Raw genomic sequence first — 18,229 nt, 5'->3', positions numbered from 1 at the left:
TTTCCACTAAAGGTAAAAGTATTTTAAGGTAGTGATGCCAAACAAGAAAATGGATTTCCTGCCTAAAAGTAAAAGCACCAAATCTGTTCATTTTTTCTAGTTAAAACCACATCACCGTGCAAATGAAGTGTTTTCTGAATGTTAATGCTTTTAGTGCACATACTGCAACAGCACAAGTTGTGTATGTCCGTGCGAAAACAAAATAAACAGAAGCCCCAAACCTTGGTTGCCTTACTAATATAATTTAGAAGAAGCCTACAAAAAGTAGCCGACATGCAGTCTGATACAGAGCCATCTACCGGGAGCACACAGTCTTAGGAGGCAATGAGAACTACTTTCTGGATCCCAGTGACATGAGCAGCATTTCTTTCCACAAAGAGATGTTTATTAGCAACACCGCCCAGCTTCCTGAGCTGCTAGCAACAGCCTCACTGTAAAATTGGGTATGGAAAATGTGGACATGTACAACATCCAGATTGTTTGTGGTGCTGTCTAAATGAAAAGGGGATTTTCAGACAGAAGCAAACATCCCAGCACATTAAAACAAGGCCACCTCCATTACCAATGAATTTTGCTCACCTTACTTGCAACTCGATTGATCCTTTACATACAGTCAGTGAATCCGATGAGAAGAAAAAGAAAAAAAGGTACCTGTCCGCAGATTTCTTCTGGCGATGCAACGTTTGTAAGCAGAACAGAAAGGTCCAGGGTGTGAATGGGAAACTTCTCCAAAGCGTGCAACACCACGGGTGCCACGTAAGAAACCTGGCCGTACCCTTCTTTTCCTACTATTAGCAGACGGGGCTGGCATGATGTTGGTTCGCAGAAAGCACTCCTAGAACAAGAGTTAAGAAAACAAGCTTATAAATGAGGTGCTGAATAGACACACAGATGTTCCAAGTAATTTTCCTATAGACTTTCTTTTCCCTCCCCAAATAATCCAAATGGCAGCGGTACATTAAATACATGTAAGATTTCCAGTTAAGTTATTCACTCATTCCAATTGTTTCACCTTCTTCCCTTGTGTTTCCTATTCTTTACTAAACCAAGACTGCAAATTAATATCCCTGCAATCTTGCTTTACTTTATTATAAATTTATTATTTATTATATATTTATTATATACTTTATTTTAAATTTATTTTTATTTAAAAATAAATTGGTGAGGACCATTTGTTTCCCCACTACAATCAGGCTGTACCTCTGCTGGCTTAAATCAAAGATGCTAGAGACTTAGCCTTGCTCTAGAGGACAGAAAATCTTCTGGACAGCACAGCAATAGAAACTGAGAAAAATAACTGATCCAGCTGTGACAACATGATCTAACTTTCCAACTGTGGGCTTGCATGACTTCCATACTAAAATAGCACAAGATTAACACAACTTGGTGGCTTAACAAATAAAGACACCATTCACATTTTTCTCAAGGTGTTTTAACAAGCCATTTCTCAGTTTTCTTTCTGCTACATAATTCACTACTGGTTTAACAATCCTGGAAAACAGAAGGGCAAAAGGTGGCAACACAAACCCATAAAGTTGGGCTATTTTTAGCTAAAAGGACAGACTGCACATTTATGTGGTCTTGAGTCTTTCAAAGAATGCCATGGATTAAGTCAACGTGTTCTGGTAGTCTACGGATCACTTTGGCTTACGAAGAGAAGCCTGGGCTTTTCAATTTGGTCATTCAGAGCAACTTCATTACAACTTTAGTCCCTCCACCCTTTCTTCTTGTGAATACCAAGCACCCCTTCAACACACAAACTTGATGTTGCCCCTTCGTCTACCACCCCTCGCACTTTTAACAGCTGGAACTGTTTACAAAGACTCAGCAGACCTGAGAATTTAAACATAACAGGGATCTATCTTTCTTTACCTGTTGAAACAGAGGCATTTTTTCTCTGGTCCGTTAGGCATTCCATCTTTTAATTCATCTCCAGAAACCAAGGATGCATCGTCATCACTGTCAAACTTATCATCTTGTAAAATAGGATTGAAATGCTCTGAAAGGCAAAAGAGGTTTGTTAACTTTCCTGAATAGCCTTTGTCTCTTTCTCTTCCATTAATACAGCTTCTAAATCAGTGCCAAAACCCTTTCTTCATTTGAGAGCACACACTGAAAGCTATTTCCTAGAGTTCAGCCCACCACAGATCTAAGGAGATGGCACGAGGCCCTACAAAGCTCTACTAAGTACCACTGATGTGTATGTATAAGGTACGCTACTCTTGGTGATTTTTTTCTCCCCCTTAGAATAAAGGAGATTACGAACAATTTCTGCAGTTGCTAAATAGCTAAAAAAACAAACAAACAAACAAACAAACAAGACCATTTCTTTCTGGAGGAGGTTCCCACAATGAAAGCATGGGGATAAAGGATGTGATGGCCACAGAATTCCATTCATCTAGTAAATATCAATGCTAATTGATCTCATGTGCACGTGTATAGTACGATCCACAAACGTTTAAATTAGGAGACTGGTTAAAAAGGATGATAGCTAAAACAATATTTAGCTTAGACCAGTTATACTTGTATCCTGGTCCTGACATTCTTCAGAAAGGAATTAGAAACATTGACCTAGAAATGCTTCCCCTCCAAAGATCTGAGTTTTGATTTTTTAAAGAAAAATAGGTGCCTTATACTTCAAACCTCAAGTCAACCTCTACAAATGCTAATTATCTTAGCTGCCGTCAGAAGCAGGATGCTTCAGTAGAGAACGCATCGTCCTTTACTGTGTATTGAGTCATTCAGAGCTTCCATTTGGCATTTCAGTTTCGAATCCACAATAAAACCTATGTGTTGTATTCCAGACTTGCCCAAAAAAAAGACATGCACATGCAAATAATAAAATTCTACCACCATTATGTCTGAAAGCTATAAGTTGATTGCACAAACCACAAGTTTTTGCTTTAGCAGAATTATAAAGAAGTGGATGCTGTGGTTATACCTTGCTGTCGGTCCTCCTTTAGTGCAATCTGTGCATGCGGGAAGATCTTCTGCACAACTTGTAAAATATTCTCTACTGATCTTTGAAAAAGTGGCTTGAAAATGGGTGATAGTGCTTGTACGGGTGAAGCCTTGATCCTGTTTGAAGCTGGAACAACCTTCTTCATAGCCATGAAAAAGTCCTTTGCTTTTATTTTAATAGAATTAACGTCTAGTAGCAACTTCTCCCTACTTGCATAAATCTGAGGATAGCATTGGCATAGAGAGCACAGCGCAGCTTCAGTACAGAGGGATTTGATATCTGCACCACAGTCTCCTAACAAACAAAAATCAAACGTTACATCAGTCAAGGCCCAGGTTTACAACATGCAACATTTAAAGAATTTGTAATGCCAAAACCAAACAGCATAACAGGGAATTCAAAGTGCTACCGCTCTGCAAGGATGTTTCATGTTGCTCACTGCCTGATATCCTGCACTTATGCAGCTGAAGCAGACTCCTCATCAAAAACTATACTCTTGAGGAAGATGCCCCAGAACCACTTAATGTTCTCAGACAACAAGAGGAACGACAACAAAGAGTAAATAGATGAAAGGATCTCACACAGATTGCTATGAAGGCGTGCCAGCTGCCTCGTTGACTAGTTGTGCAACAAGGCACAAGAGCATGGGTACTGCCTGGTACAAGCTAAGGTTCTTTACAACTTGGTCACAAGCAAGAATCCGTTTCTGTTTCAGTCTTACCAATGCATTTCTCAGCTAGTTCATCAAGCAACATGTCCGGTGGCTGAGGGGTCCAGTCACGAGTATGAATCTTGACAATTTCTTTTCTAGCCTGGAAGCAAAATCATTGCATTTTAGCTTGTCCCAAGTTTTCCTTAAAAATACCAACAAGAAACAAACAAACCAAAAGGCAAACAAACAAACAACAAAAAACAAAACAGTCCTCCCTCAAAACCCCTCATCTACTAATACACTTTTCTTACTTGCTCAACTTTCAAGTATTTTACAGTTATTTAATATACACTCTGCATTGTCAACCAGGAAATTGAATATTTCTTATTTGTTATACTGAACTTTTTCTAGGAACCTACAGTGAAAGAAAAGGCATTTATAGCTTCAATAACAAGTTTCCAAACTACGAGACCTAAGGACCCAGAGGAAAATACTGTAATGAAAAATTTATCCAGAAACATTTCTTTGCTGTCCAAAAAACTTCTCTAAAACTTAGCAAGCTTTCATTGGGACAGTCTCATTACTTCATCACATTTGCTTTCCAGTCAGTAAATTCACAGAAAGCACTTCTGGCACAATGCTTCCAATTGCTACAATTACTATAAAGAAGAAAAGAATTATGACTCAAACTACTACCACCGAGCAGGGGCACAATCAAATGCAAACACGTCCCCTATTCATTCATAAGGGAAGGATTGAGACCAAAAACACAACTTCATGATGAAAACACCCAAGTGGACTAAATAATTAAGCAAACAGGTACAACTTTGGGAATGAAAGGTTTGATTATAGAACTAACTACTTGGTGGTATCATCCTGACCATATATATCCAGTACCAGATTTGTCCTCCATGGAACAACGCAGTGTCTCCACGTATCACTCTTTTGTTCAAGTTGTCAATATTTTTTTTTTTTCCTATAAAGTTGGACTTTGCCATGGTAGCACTAACGTTGAATTTAAGTTCTCACCTCTTTATTTGGCAAGTTGAAGAGGAAGTGTCTGCCAAAGCGTCCTGGTCTTCGTAAAGCAGGATCTATAGAATCCAGTCTGTTAGTAGCTCCGATTACCACGATCTCCCCTCTGTTATCTATGCCGTCCAGAAGGGTCAGAAGAGTTGAAACAATGGAACAAATAGAAAAATATAAGTTTTACTTACTGGTTCAGTAAATTTTGTTACATTCCACATGACTTTCTTGATGCCGGAATAACCTTCTTCCTAGTGGTCATTCAAAACTGGGAAAAAAATAGTCTACCAAGTCGGGGTTTTTTTGATTTGATAATAAATCTGCAGACTGTTAAGTCATCAAGCACTTCAAGACTGTTTGAAATAATCTCTACGTTAATATAAAAGGAGTACCGCACACTTCTGCTCAGGAAGAAAATCACGGAAAATGTCAACTTTGATTTTAGATGTTGAATTTGTTGCAGTGAGATCTTCCTCATCGCACGATTCTATTTGGATTTAAACCACATTATCTATGGAGAGACCAAGATTAGGACAAGAACAGCACAGAGTTCAGCATGAAGCCAATCAGGAGCTCAAGTTTGTATTCTTTGTATTCAACTTTATCCTTCTCTTGCTGGAAGGACCTGCTTTTTGACTCTCCTTCTCTTCACTAGGAGCATGTTCCCTCTTGCTTTGGTAATGCTCTTTCTCAGTGGTTTTAGTCTTGTCCTTTGTATCTTGGCATCTCTCTGTAACAGCTGAGGAGGAAAGGTTTTTAGACCTACATTCAGTGGCAGACTCGAGAGAGGAAGTATGCCGCAATTTCTCACCAGGCTCACAAGACTCTTTGCCGGACAAAACGGTTTCTTTTGAAATGAGGTCACGTTCTTTTGATCTTCTTGCTTTCTCCTTGTCTCCACCGTCATCACATTGGTACTGGGCGAGGTATTCATCGTTCCCAGGAGATTTCGGAGGGTCCACGACACTGCACAAAATAAAATCACATTTCTGACTTCTGCTGAAGGACGTGAATATTAAGAGTAAAACCTTCCAACGTCAAACAAACAAACAAAAACCTCCGGACTACAGGAACGCTCGCAAAGATATGCCATTTAGAAACCTCTCCGGTGATTAGGACACCTTCTTCAGCTCCCAGAGAAAGTGCTTTTTCCCCTCTTGCTTCTGAAGCCATTGCACTAAAAAAGCAAACGCATCTGTCTCCCTCCACATGCTGCTCTGAATAAGAGCCAGAATATTCAAAGCCACTCTATTTCTTCTCCCCACATAGCCGAAAAAACACCAGTTGAAAGAGTTTTCTACCTCTCTCCACGAATTTACATTCACATATCCTATGACTGCAAAAATAGAAGGCGGGGCTCAGGAGGAACAGCCAGTGCTGGAAATGAAAAAAAGCAGCCTGTTTCTTCAGAGTCTTAAGCCTATGCTACTAGGAACAAAACAAAACAAAACAAAACAAGAGGAGAGGAGAACAACAGCGGGAAATTTACCTATTCTCCAGGTGTTCAATTGCAAAGCCTCCTCTGGAGGATCAACAGTTGTGAATTCAGTGTGCTTAGGAGAAATCAGATCTACATCTGAACCACAACTATTTCAGTAGTATCACGAACTTCTGTTACTCTGAAGAAGCAGTCAGCACCGTTTCTATGTTAGGAAAGAGCTGAACAGAGTCTGTTACTCACATCAAGTAGTCAGGCAGGTTTCTTTAGGAAGGCTGGGTTTCACTAGAACATTACTAGCCTGTAAGCCTCATGGCATCACCTTCCATCTTGACTGCTGAACCTCCTTGCTCCCTACTATCTTCTTTGCCAAGATACAGCTGTCCACATTTACTTTTCCTACTTGGCTGGACTGAATTTAAGAAGATCTTGCATCTAAGAAAGGGAACAAAAGCTGCTGCCCAGCAGCGTCTGGCTCAGGGAGGAGTGAGAAAGCTCTGTGCAGCCCCCAGGGTCCGTGCAGCAGGAGGCAGGAGGTGCTCCAGGCTCACAGCAGCAGTTCCCCTGCGGCCTGTGCAGGGAGAGGCCCCTGGTGGAGCAGGCTGTGCCCCTGGTGGAGCAGGCTGTCCCCCTGCAGCCCATGGGTCCCCCGTGGAGCAGATCTCCACGCTGCAGCCCCCCTGCGGGTGGAGGAGCCCCCGGTGGAGCAGGTGGCTGTGGCCTGGAGGAGGCCGCGGCCTGTGGAGAGCCCCCGCAGGAGCAGGCCCCGGGCTGGACTGGAACAGGCTGTGCTGAGCCTGCTTTGCCCGTGACGCTCCTTGTGGAGTGATCTCCCTGTCCTTCTGGCAGCCCTTGAGCCCTTGCCAGCCTCTTTTCTCCCCTTGGCGTTGGAGGAGGGGCAGGGAGAGAGCGCTTGTGCTGGAGCTCAGCTGCCCAGCTGAGGAAAACCACCACGGCTCTGTCTTGCCGCTGCTGCAGCACGCTGGTAGCAGCCAGCACCGTCTGTTCTTCGAGCCTCAGCAAGCCCACAGCATCTTCCCAGAAGGGATCCCTTTCCTTCACGCCTGACAGGCGCCGCCTCCAGAGGCTGAGGGCTTGTGCCCTGTTTGCAAGCGCTTTCTCAGTGCCCCCTTCCCCAGAGAAGGATCCCAGCTGCTTGGCTTCCCTGCCCTCTGCTGCCAGGCTCCCGCAGCTGCTATCCCAGCAGCGCAGCAGCCAGCTGACAATGTGCTCGCCTGGAGGACAGCTGCAATCTTGTCCCATGGCTCGCAGCTCGCCCAGGGATGGGGATCACCTGCTTCCTGATGCTTTTCTCTCTGCTCTCCTTTCCAACAGCCTCCTGTGCCCTGGGATGGCCCTACCTTGGGGTAGGCTGCCTCGCCTTCCTCTTGCTCCTTCCCCTTCTTGGGAGGACTTTCTGCCCTTCCGAAACGAGATGACTTCTGCATGCATTCCTTCCCCTTGTGTGTATTGGTGCCTGAGACAGCAACGGGGTCGTCCCTGGAGCCAGCTGTAGGGCCTGTGCCAGGCTTGGAGGGGCTGCAGGGAACATGCCAGGGGCTGGAGTGGCTGGATGTGAAGTACTATCAGTAAAGAATTTCTTCCTAACATATATTAGAAATCTAACTTTTCAGTGTAAAGCTATTAGTCCATGTCCTGTCACTCCAGGCCCTGATAAAGACCCCCTCCCCAGCTTTCCTATAGGTTGCCTTTAAGTACAGGAAGGCTCTCGGCCTGGCACACAGTAAAAGTGATGGCAGATCCTTCACAATATTATTTGAATTTCACGTAAATAGAACAGACTATCAACTTACTTAGGAGAAGTAATACAATTTCAGAACTATTCAAAACCAAAGGCATTCCAAACTAAGTTTAAGTTCAGAGGAAATCCAAAGAAAAAAACTAATTTTGAAACTAATAATCAGAGACCATAATCTTCTTCAAATGATAGATTTTCCTCCTGTACTGGGTAATTTTGATCTGTCTTTAATGCTCATCCAGACATGGCTTTGACACCGAGTATCTTGCTTTGCCTCTGCATTAAGTCTTCTTCTCATGTGAGGTAAATGTCCTGCTCTTATGGGATGGGCCTAGGAGACACACGCGCTGTGTCTCATGATGCTTGGATATCATCTTAATTCTGGGTGAAGATGAAAGGTCTCACTGCTTCCTGAACAGGGAAGTGGATGTCTGCAGTTAAGAACCCTCTGTCTAATCTAGAAACATGAAGGAAGGAGTTTGCTGGATTGCAAGTGACAGTGAAGAAAGCCACAGGTGACATATCAGACTGATTAAAATGTTATTTAGCTCAGGGCATGGCTAATGAAGTGGAGCTGGAATAGTTTGACGACTGTAATTACGCTCACTATCACTGTTACTTGTTTATAGGATGGTAATGCCTAAAGGTCCCACTGGAGCCTGAAACAAGGTTGTGCTGGGTGCTGCACGTGCATATCTCAGTAGCGCTTTGATAGCTAGTGATACAAACAGACAAAACAGAGATTGAAAGGAGAAACGGGGGGACAGAGATAAGAAGATCTTCCTGCAGGTCATTTAGGGTATGAGCCAGGACTTCAGTGCATCCAGCTCTCTAGTGCTCTGCTGGCCCAGTGAGATGAATGGAAAACATTGCAGCCTTGGAAAAATAGTGCTTCTTCTAATTCTTTGGCCAGTTTTGATGATTTAGGACTGCTCTATTTATTTATTTATTTATTTTACTTTCCCCATTTGTGCTGGAGAAGGTGAACTTTTTAAATACCTATTCTGAATTCAAATATCATTTTCATTGTTATGTTTCTGTTTTGTTGGCACTATTCATAATGACTTCTACCCTTCAGTGGAAGCAAAAGCTTATCATACCATAAAACTGATAAAACAAAACATAAAACAAAACCAGGCTTAGAATGAAATTTTTGAGGCTTACAAATGCAAACTTTGAAATCTAAGGAAATGAATCATTGAGTCTGACTAAGCATCTCTGGGACTGGAGTGCAGAGAAGGCAGGGTTAAAATTCAAAATTCCGATGGGAAAAAAGCAATGAGAAAAGGTACATTTCAGAGGTTAAAAACTGCAAAAATAAAGTACGAATGACCCAAAACCTCCTTCACATAGGAAATTAAACAATAATAGTAAATGATACTTAAGCCACAGAACCCAGGGGGAACAAAGAGAACAAATTAGGACAGTTGCATACTCGAGGCAAAAATAGATCAAAAGTTAATGATGTCTCAAATGCTGCAAATCTTATTTCCTGCATCTAACAGCAACAACAATGTGATATTAAGGGCAGTGACAGGATTCCCATTGCAAATGAGGGTAGGGCACTAGGCACAACATCATCTGAGGTGAAATAAAAATCTACAGTGATTCAAGTGAAAAATGACAAGCTGATATCTACCTAGCCTATTAACAGCATTGGCACACAGAACAACAAGTCAAGTAGGAAAAATACATCACAACTGTGCAAATCAGGGATAGAGGGATAGTCCCCAGAATGGGAGAGTAACAAATATACTTCTGTCCAGGAGAATGTAAAGAGTGATCCAGACAAGTGCAGGCCTGTTAGTTTGACATCAACGCTGGGCAAAGTTTTGTAGCAAGAAGAGATAAGACTAGGGAAGTAGCGGGTAATGTGGAATTTACAAGATAATTTATTAAAGCTAATTTGTTTCCAGAGAATTTAGTAGCTTGCCTTTGTAGGACCAGTGTTCCCCTACACAGGGGATGAACTACATCTATTTCACTTTCTGTGAGCTTCTGATACCTTATCTATGGATTTGGGCTTTGGGGCTGCAAGTGAATCAAGGGAGTTTGCAATTGTTCACACTGTTCGAAGAGGGAATTACCGGCAAAGGAGAGGTTACCTGTAGTGATTCTCAGAGACAGTTCTGAAACTGCAGCTGCTAAGGAGGCAAAGACTCATGGAGAAATGTAGGCTGGAAGGGAGCTCTGAAAACCCAACCTCCTATTCAGAGCAGAGATGACTTCAAATTTAGGTATGTTCAGTACGGATATGGTGGCCGAAGACTAAAAATTACATATGAGCTTTGAGATTTCCAGGTGACGTAAAGTTGGGAAGTACTACCGAGCCTGACAGAAGGATATCCCTTGTGATTGAAATGGTTCAGGTGAAGTGACATTTGATAATACAAAGTAGAGCCATGCTTAGAGATTCTCAACAAAGGGTGTTTTTTTTTTTTTTTTGTCATGTTTGCTATATGGCAGTCAGGAGTTTAAAACAAACAATAAAACAACAAAACCCCATGTTCATGCACTGTTAACAGAAGAACTGAAAAAGTTAAGTGGTTATATGGTATGTATGGCTATTCTTTTTTTTTTTTTTTTTTTTCTCCAGTATAAATACACCTGACAGGGCAGCCCTGCCACACATATAAGACATGAGGCAAAATTCTGCCGCTTGTATTCACATTGAACTTAGGAGGAAGTGTTCAGAAGACAGAAGGAACAAGTTGCCTATTGTGTGGAAGGGAATTAAAGGACATCATTCTGCTCAGCCAGATGCCAGTTGAGAGAAAAATATGATGTCTCTGTGAAAATGCATTTCTTGAGTAAATATCAAGGAGAATTAGGAAATGTGTAAGTTGGGAGATACATCTGAAATGATGATTGCAGTTGGCTTATGAGGAACTTTGGACAGGAAATTGGTAGAAACTTCCCATTTTAAGAATAAAGTGCACCATAGATATGAAGTCAGCATTCACCTAAAGAGTAGAGGCCAACTCAAAGCCCCCACAACAAAGCAGTGGACAAACCAGAACACTAACATGTTGTGGTCTAGAGTCACACAGATATACATAAGTTTACTATACCTAAACATCTGAGGGGTTCCTTTGAGAGGCGGAGGGCTTGTGCCCCATTTCCATTTCCACTCTCAGTGTCCCCTGCCTCAGAGAAGGATCCCAGCTGCTTGGCTTCCCTGGCCTCTGATGCCAGGCTACCAGAGCAGGTATCCCAGCATCGCAGCAAACAGGTGACAATTTGAGTGCCACAGCAGTCCTCATTGCGAGCTGGACGCTCAGGGCACTTGCGGCCACCCACCTTTGTGAGCTCCAAGGCTGACAGTGACTCTCTGCTGAGCTGCCACGGCTCTCGGGTGTCCCGGTGACAGAGCTTTCGGCGCTAAGCTGACTGCCAGGAGAAAAGGCTGCCGTGAAATGGCTGCTCCACAATGCCAGGAGCAAGGTCTGCTGGGCTGGGGGTTCGCAGGGGAGCTCGGCCTTGGGCCTGGCAACTGCGCCTGGAAGCCAGGGACGGCCTTGGTGTGCAGCTGGACACCTGGGCCTGAGAAAGCAAGGTCTCTTTCCAGACACTTGGCACCATCGTCACCCAGTGGCTGTCTCAGGGGGACGAGAGAAATGCACAGCATCTCTTGCTTTCCTGAAAAAGGGATGGATTTGGACCCCAAAGCGAGCTCCTTTCTCTCGGAAGCATCACGTCCTCCTGTCTTTCTTGTATTTGGCTATGACTTTAGGAATCCCTGCAATCCCTGCAGCTGTGTCCCCTGCCAGCTTCTTGTGTGCCCCAAGCATCCTCACTTGCAGGGCAGTAGAAGATGCAGAAAAGGCCTTGCCTTAGTGGAAGCACTGCCCTGCAGGAGCTCCAACAACCCTCTCAGCAGCACGCTGTAGTCCCCAAATGCCCCCGAAAGGGCACATTTCAGCTACTGGGAAGGAAATGAGTTCGCTCAAGGTGAGCTACCCGCTCAAGGCCCAGGTGTCTGTGAGGCAGTGTTGGCAAGGAGTCCTGTTGTGTGAGTCCGTTCTTTGTGGGTGCTCCGTCCCCACAAGGCTTGCTTTTCAAGGCCCAGGAGAGTCTTGTGGGCACTGGCCTGGGGTCCCAGGCTGAGCCAGCTGCTGGCTGGCAATCAGGGAGGCTCGCTCGGTGTCTTGGCTTGGGTTTGCGTGGCCAGGCTGTGGGAGCGGGGGGCTGCAGGGGTGTCCTCTGTGAGGAGAATGCAGCAGCTGCCCCATGGGAGCTCAGAGCCGCTTCCAGGAGGCTCCTTCCAGGAGGGACCCACCCGCTGCTGCCCAGAACGCAGAGCAAAAGGATGATGTTTGCGCCTGGGGGAGAGCCCATCTAAGAAAGGGAACAAAAGCTGCTGCCCAGCAGCGTCTGGCTCAGGGAGGAGTGAGAAAGCTCTGTGCAGCCCCCAAGGTCCGTGCAGCAGGAGGCAGGAGGTGCTCCAGGCTCACAGCAGCAGTTCCCCTGCGGCCTGTGCAGGGAGAGGCCCCTGGTGGAGCAGGCTGTGCCCCTGGTGGAGCAGGCTGTCCCCCTGCAGCCCATGGGTCCCCCGTGGAGCAGATCTCCACGCTGCAGCCCCCCTGCGGGTGGAGGAGCCCCCGGTGGAGCAGGTGGCTGTGGCCTGGAGGAGGCCGCGGCCTGTGGAGAGCCCCCGCAGGAGCAGGCCCCGGGCTGGACTGGAACAGGCTGTGCTGAGCCTGCTTTGCCCGTGACGCTCCTTGTGGAGTGATCTCCCTGTCCTTCTGGCAGCCCTTGAGCCCTTGCCAGCCTCTTTTCTCCCCTTGGCGTTGGAGGAGGGGCAGGGAGAGAGCGCTTGTGCTGGAGCTCAGCTGCCCAGCTGAGGAAAACCACCACGGCTCTGTCTTGCCGCTGCTGCAGCACGCTGGTAGCAGCCAGCACCGTCTGTTCTTCGAGCCTCAGCAAGCCCACAGCATCTTCCCAGAAGGGATCCCTTTCCTTCACGCCTGACAGGCGATGCCTCCAGAGGCTGAGGGCTTGTGCCCCGTTTGCAAGCTCTTTCTCAGTGCCCCCTTCCCCAGAGAAGGATCCCAGCTGCTTGGCTTCCCTGCCCTCTGCTGCCAGGCTCCCGCAGCTGCTGTCCCAGCAGCGCAGCAGCCAGCTGACAATGTGCTCGCCTGGAGGACAGCTGCAATCTTGTCCCATGGCTCGCAGCTCACCCAGGATTGGGGATCACCTGCTTCCTGCTGCTTTTCTCTCTGCTCTCCTTTCCAACAGCCTCCTGTGCCCTGGGATGGCCCTACCTTGGGGTAGGCTGCCTCGCCTTCCTCTTGCTCCTTCCTCTTCTTGGGAGGACTTTCTGCCCTTCCAAAACGAGATGACTTCTGCATGCATTCCTTCCCCTTGTGTGTATTGGTGCCTGAGACAGCAGCGGGGTCGTCCCCGGAGCCAGCTGTAGGGCCTGTGCCAGGCTTGGAGGGGCTGCAGGGAACATGCCAGGGGCTGGAGGGGCTGCAGGGACCATGCCAGGGGCTCGAGGGGCTGCAGGGTGTGTGACAAGGCTTTGAAGGGCCTCAGGTCCTGCCGCAGTGGTTGAAGTCGATGCAGGGAACATCAGAGTTGTTGGAGGGGCTGCAGGTAGAATGCCAGGGCTTGCAGCAGCTGCAGGCTGCGTCACAGCTTTGCATCAGGTCAAGACGCATTTTCCTAGAACCATACATTTCCTCCTGAAGGGGCTGAAGAGCATGGAATGGTCTTCAAAATGCACAGAGCAGACCCCAGCAAATGTAGAGCTGCTGCTAGCAAGTAGGTAACTTTATTGTTCCTGTTGTTAATTTTGTTTCACAACAACAGATGCAAATATGTATCTTGAATGAGGGCAAAGGTGACCTTGGATCTGAAGCACACAGGCGTTCGCTAGTGTCCCCCCATCTGGAGTGAATCCAGAATGACTCGGAAGGAAAAATAAAGTCCAAACCAGTGCGTTGTGATAAAGAGAGTTTAATAGGGTAGAAAAGGAATAAAAACCAACAAAATAATAAATAATGATACTTACAGTTTATAAGATATTAATATATAAAAATATTTAATACTATTAAATACTTATAATTTTATAATAATAAAACAATGCCATACCGTACAACACAGTCAATAAAGTGGATTTAATTAAATAAATAAGAAAACCAGTAAATTAAATGAAAATTAAAAAATTTAAATTTAATACAAATAAAACCCATTTTTCCCATTCCAATGAATTGCTATCCCCATCATCACTTCCCATCCCACTGATCATTTGCTATCCCAAAGACCTCCCAGTTCTTATCCCCTTGGCATGCCAGTGCAAGAAGAAGTGCTCTGCAGGCAGAGGCCTTGCTGAGTGACCACCTAAGGAGAGGAATTTGATCCAGAAGGCAGGAAAGAAGAGCAATGCCCCGAAAGAAGAAGCAAGTCTTGTCTCTCAGCCCTTTGGTGTCCCAAGCAGCAGTTGCCATGGCCAAGCTTTCCCAGCCCAGCTGCTGCCAGCATCTCCCCAGCTTGCCATTGCCACCTTCCTGGGTGAGGCGCGCGCGCATTTGCCATTGGCGCTGTTGCCATCCCTGTGAGTGGCAAGCCCATCCCCTAGCTCCAGCACGAGAGAGGGGAGAGGGCAAGCGAGAGGGGCAAGGGCTGAGGAGCGTGGCTGAAGCTGGAGCAGGTGCCTGCAGAGGTCTCTGTGCCTGCCTGGGTGCTGCGGGGGCCGTCGAGGAGAAGCCCGAGGTCGGTCACGGGTAGCTGGAGCCTGGCACTGTCGGCGGGGCGCTGGGCATGCTGCTGGGGCTGCTGGAGGTGGGCTGCGGCTGCACACAGGCCAGCTGGCACGCTGGCCCCAGCGCCTTGGCCCTGGCCCCCAGCGGCTGCAAAGTCTCGCTGGGGGTCTTTGTCCCCGGCTGCTGGCGCTGCAGCGTCCTGGCCCCGCTGGCCTGGGGACAGAGCCTGTCCTGGGGCCGCACGGCACGGGGCTCCCCACTCGGAGTCTCCGGCAGCAGCCGCGCTCTGCGGGGAGGTGGCGCCGCTGCTCCTTGCCCCCCTGCAGCCCCCGGGCTTCGCGCTCTCTTGCTGGGTGCCGTGGTGCTGTTGATCGCCAGCTGCTGCGCGCTGCTGCCTGCTTCCCTGCTGCTGCCAGCCACCGTGCTGCTGCCAGCCGTCTTCCCCTGGCACGGTCTCTTGCGGCCTTGGCCAGCCTGGCCCAGCAGCGTCTTCCTCTCCTTGCCGGGGGGGTTCTCCGTCGTCGGCCTCCTGTGCTGGCAGCTCTGCGCTGTCCCGGGGGTGCTGCTGGGCGCAGGGCGCTTGGCCCCCCGCTTGGTGCCGGTGGACGCAGGGGCAGGCGGGGGACTCTTGAGGGGACCCAGGGGGCGTTTGGGCAGGGGTCTCCTATGGTCACTGCGGCCCTTGGGGTTGGGGCGTTTCTTGGGGGAACTCAGGGGGGATTTGGGCTGGGGTCTACTAAGGGCACTGCGGCCCTTGGGGTTGGGGCGTTTCTTGGGAGAACTCGGGGGGGATTTGGGCTGGGGTCTACTAAGGGCACTGGGGACCTTGGGGTTGGGGCGGGTCTTGAGGGAACGCTGGGGGGGTTGGGGCAGGGGTCTACTAAGGGCACTGAGGAGCTGGGTGTCAGGGAGGCTCCTGGGGGGACTCAGGGGTGGACTGGGTAGGGGGCTCCTAAGCGCACTGGGCAGGGGACTGGCTGCAGGGCTGAGCGGGGGGCTCACTGCTGGCACGACGGGGGACTGCAGCGACAGCCCACCCTCAAGCTTCTCGGGGCGCAGCCCAGGGGTTGAGGGGACCTCACCGAGGGCTCCTGTGGCTTCCAGTCCCTGCGTGCTCGGCTCCTCGATGTCCTCGCAGAGGTCGGGCAGCTGCGAGAGGAAGCGGCTGAGGGCAGGACTGCTGGGCAAATCGGGGAAGGCGTCCTGGGGCTCCACGGCATCGAGCCAGCTGAGCAGCTCCTCCATGCCGGGGATGGGGATGTCCAGGTCGGCCAGGAGCTCGTCCTGCATGTGCTGCAGCTGCTGGCTGTCCCCTGCCGGCTCTGGAAAGGCCTCGGCAAAGGCATCAGGGCCCAGCTCGGGCAGCTGTGGGGGCTCCTCAGGCACCTGCGGGGCTGTCGCCGCTGAGGACGAAGCAAGAAAATCCCCCAAGACGGGCGATGTCAGCTTTCCCATGGCCCCTGGGTGTGGGGCGCCCAGCGGCCGGCTGTGCCAGCCCCAAACTCACCGTCAGGCGTCGCCGTCTGGGTGCTGGCGGTCCTTGGAGCCTGGGCAGGCTTGGGGGCAGTGGGGCCGGGCAGCGGGGGCCCCTGGTCCTCGCTGAGCCCCACGGCGTGCAAGCAGGGCTCCGGCAGCTGCCCCCGGCTGCTGCTCAGGGTGCGGGGCGTGGGGAGCGCCTGCCCCCGCAGCGGAGGCCCCGGGACGAGGGGTGGCGGGGGGTTGCGCTGGGCGGGGGCCTGCAACAGGCAGGTGCCTGCGGGGTGCAGGAGCTCCCCATGGAGCACGGCCCTGGGCCCCAGCCCCAGCGCATGGTGGGGTACCAGTGTCCCCGTCACCATGGGCTGTCCCCACTGATGGACACAGGGGGCACAGGGAGGAGCGGTGTGGGGGAGCTGCCCCCCGGCGGGGAGCTGCACCAGCTGCAGCTGGTGCCCCATGGTTGGGAGCTGCACCAGCTGCAGGTTTTGCTCCACAGCGGGGAGCTGCACCAGCTGCAGGTTTTGCCCCACAGCGGGGAGCTGCACCAGCTGCAGCTGGTGCCCCACGGCGGGGAGCTGCCCCACAGCAGGGAGCTGCCCCCCGGCGGGGAGCTGCCCAAGCTGCAGGTGGTGCCCCTGGGCTGGGAGGTGCCCCCCAGGTGGCAGCTGCACCCCAGCGGGGAGCTGCAGCACCTGCCCCTGGACCCCCGGCACCACGTGCCAGACGGTGGCCTGGGGCAGCGCGGAGGGGAGGGTGGGTACCTGCGGGGGCTGCAAGGGCAGCGCCGTCGCTCCGGGGAGGGAGGGCAGCAGCCAGGCAGCCACCGTTGGCGGCACGGCTGGGACGACGAAGGGGGAGTTTTGCGTCTGCGCAAGCCGCGGAAGCCGTCTGGGGAAACCCTCTGTGGGAAAAAGGGCGCTGGGCTGAGCTCTGGGGCGCTGGGCTCGCCAGCAGGGCCGCAGCCCCGGGAGGAGCGGGAGCCGGCTGCTGGACCTGCCATGGTGGCTGGAGAGTGGGGCGGTTGCTTGGGGAACCCGGGCAACGGGGGTTCCGTCCCAACGGCTCACCAGCCCCTCGCCGACATCTTGGGGAGGACTGCAGGCTTTGGACCCAAGCAGGCTGCCCAGCGCAAGACTTGGCCATGTTCATTAGAACATTACTAGCCTCTAAGCCTCATGGCATCACCTTCCATCTTGACTGCTAAACCTCCTTGCTCCCTACTATCTTCTTTGCCAAGATACAGCTGTCCACATTTACTTTTCCTACTTGGCTGGACTGAATTTAAGAAGGGAGCTTGCAACTCTTCCTCTTGTTTGCCACTTCATCATCAAACCAAATGAAAATAGAGCTTAGGGAAATGGTTTAGTGGGGACTGTTAGCGTTAGGTCAGAGGTTGGACTCGATGACCTTGAGGTCTCCTCCAACCTAGAAAATTCTGTGATTCTGTGAAAACCATTTGCCTTTAACCTCTTTATTTCAGGCCTTCTTTCCTAGTGGCCATTCAAAACTGGGAAAAAAATAGTCTACCAAGTGGGGTTTTTTTTTGATTTGATAATAAATCTGCAGACTGTTAAGTCATCAAGCACTTCAAGACTGTTTGAAATAATCTCGAGATTAATATAAAAGGAATTCCTCACACACGCTGCGGCCGCTTACCTTTAGTATAGTCGTTGGATGCGATGGAGCAGTATTTCTTGCTTTCGCCTGCACTGGAAGTCTTCCCTTCCTTGTAAGGTTGTTTACTGCTCTCACTTCTGCATTACTGACATGAAGAGCCATCTGGAGGATGGCATTCTTCCTTCTTCTCCCGCGTTATCTTCTGGAAACGAGGATCCAAGTGTTCCAAGGAGCCTTTTGCTTTCCTGGTGTTTCTCCTTTTTCTTCTTTTTCTTCTCCTTTTTCTTCTTTTTCTTACGCTTGCGATTGGCATTGTCAAAGCGGAGCGCACAGAAACACAAATCATGAAGTCTGAAAGAAACATGCAAGTTAAAAAGGGAAAAAAAGATGTGGCACTTGTTGCCTATATGAAACTTGATTTATTTTACCACAGGTGATGATTTGCAGCATGTCAGCTATTTTGTGGTGCTTTGTGCACACGCAACTTACTTTAGATGCAGCAAACTTAAGCCGTCAGATTGAAGGACCATAGGTCCTGGTTTGTACACAGATCATTAACAACGGCTAGCTCTGGAATATGTGCAAGCAG

The 18,229-nt window shown here is 49.2% G+C and overlaps 1 protein-coding gene across 1 annotated transcript in view; it reads right to left on the bottom strand.

Annotated features, from left to right (window-relative positions):
• The window catches only part of LOC311428570 (uncharacterized protein), a gene marked incomplete at its 3' end in the record, with an annotated part of 151,406 nt that overhangs the window by 35,842 nt on the left and 97,335 nt on the right, over positions 1–18,229 (bottom strand). The window contains exons 7-8 of the mRNA XM_084539957.1: positions 16,052–16,220; positions 15,656–15,947 (exon numbers count right to left, since the gene is read on the bottom strand). Of these exons, the coding sequence (XP_084396083.1) occupies positions 15,656–15,947; positions 16,052–16,220 (461 nt within the window). The remainder of the gene's footprint in view (positions 1–15,655; positions 15,948–16,051; positions 16,221–18,229) is intronic.

Source organism: Aythya ferina (genome assembly GCF_964211825.1).
Source record: "Aythya ferina genome assembly, contig: HAP1_SCAFFOLD_95, whole genome shotgun sequence".
Lineage (NCBI taxonomy): Eukaryota > Metazoa > Chordata > Aves > Anseriformes > Anatidae > Aythya > Aythya ferina.
This window is presented reverse-complemented; position numbering and strand designations above follow the sequence as displayed.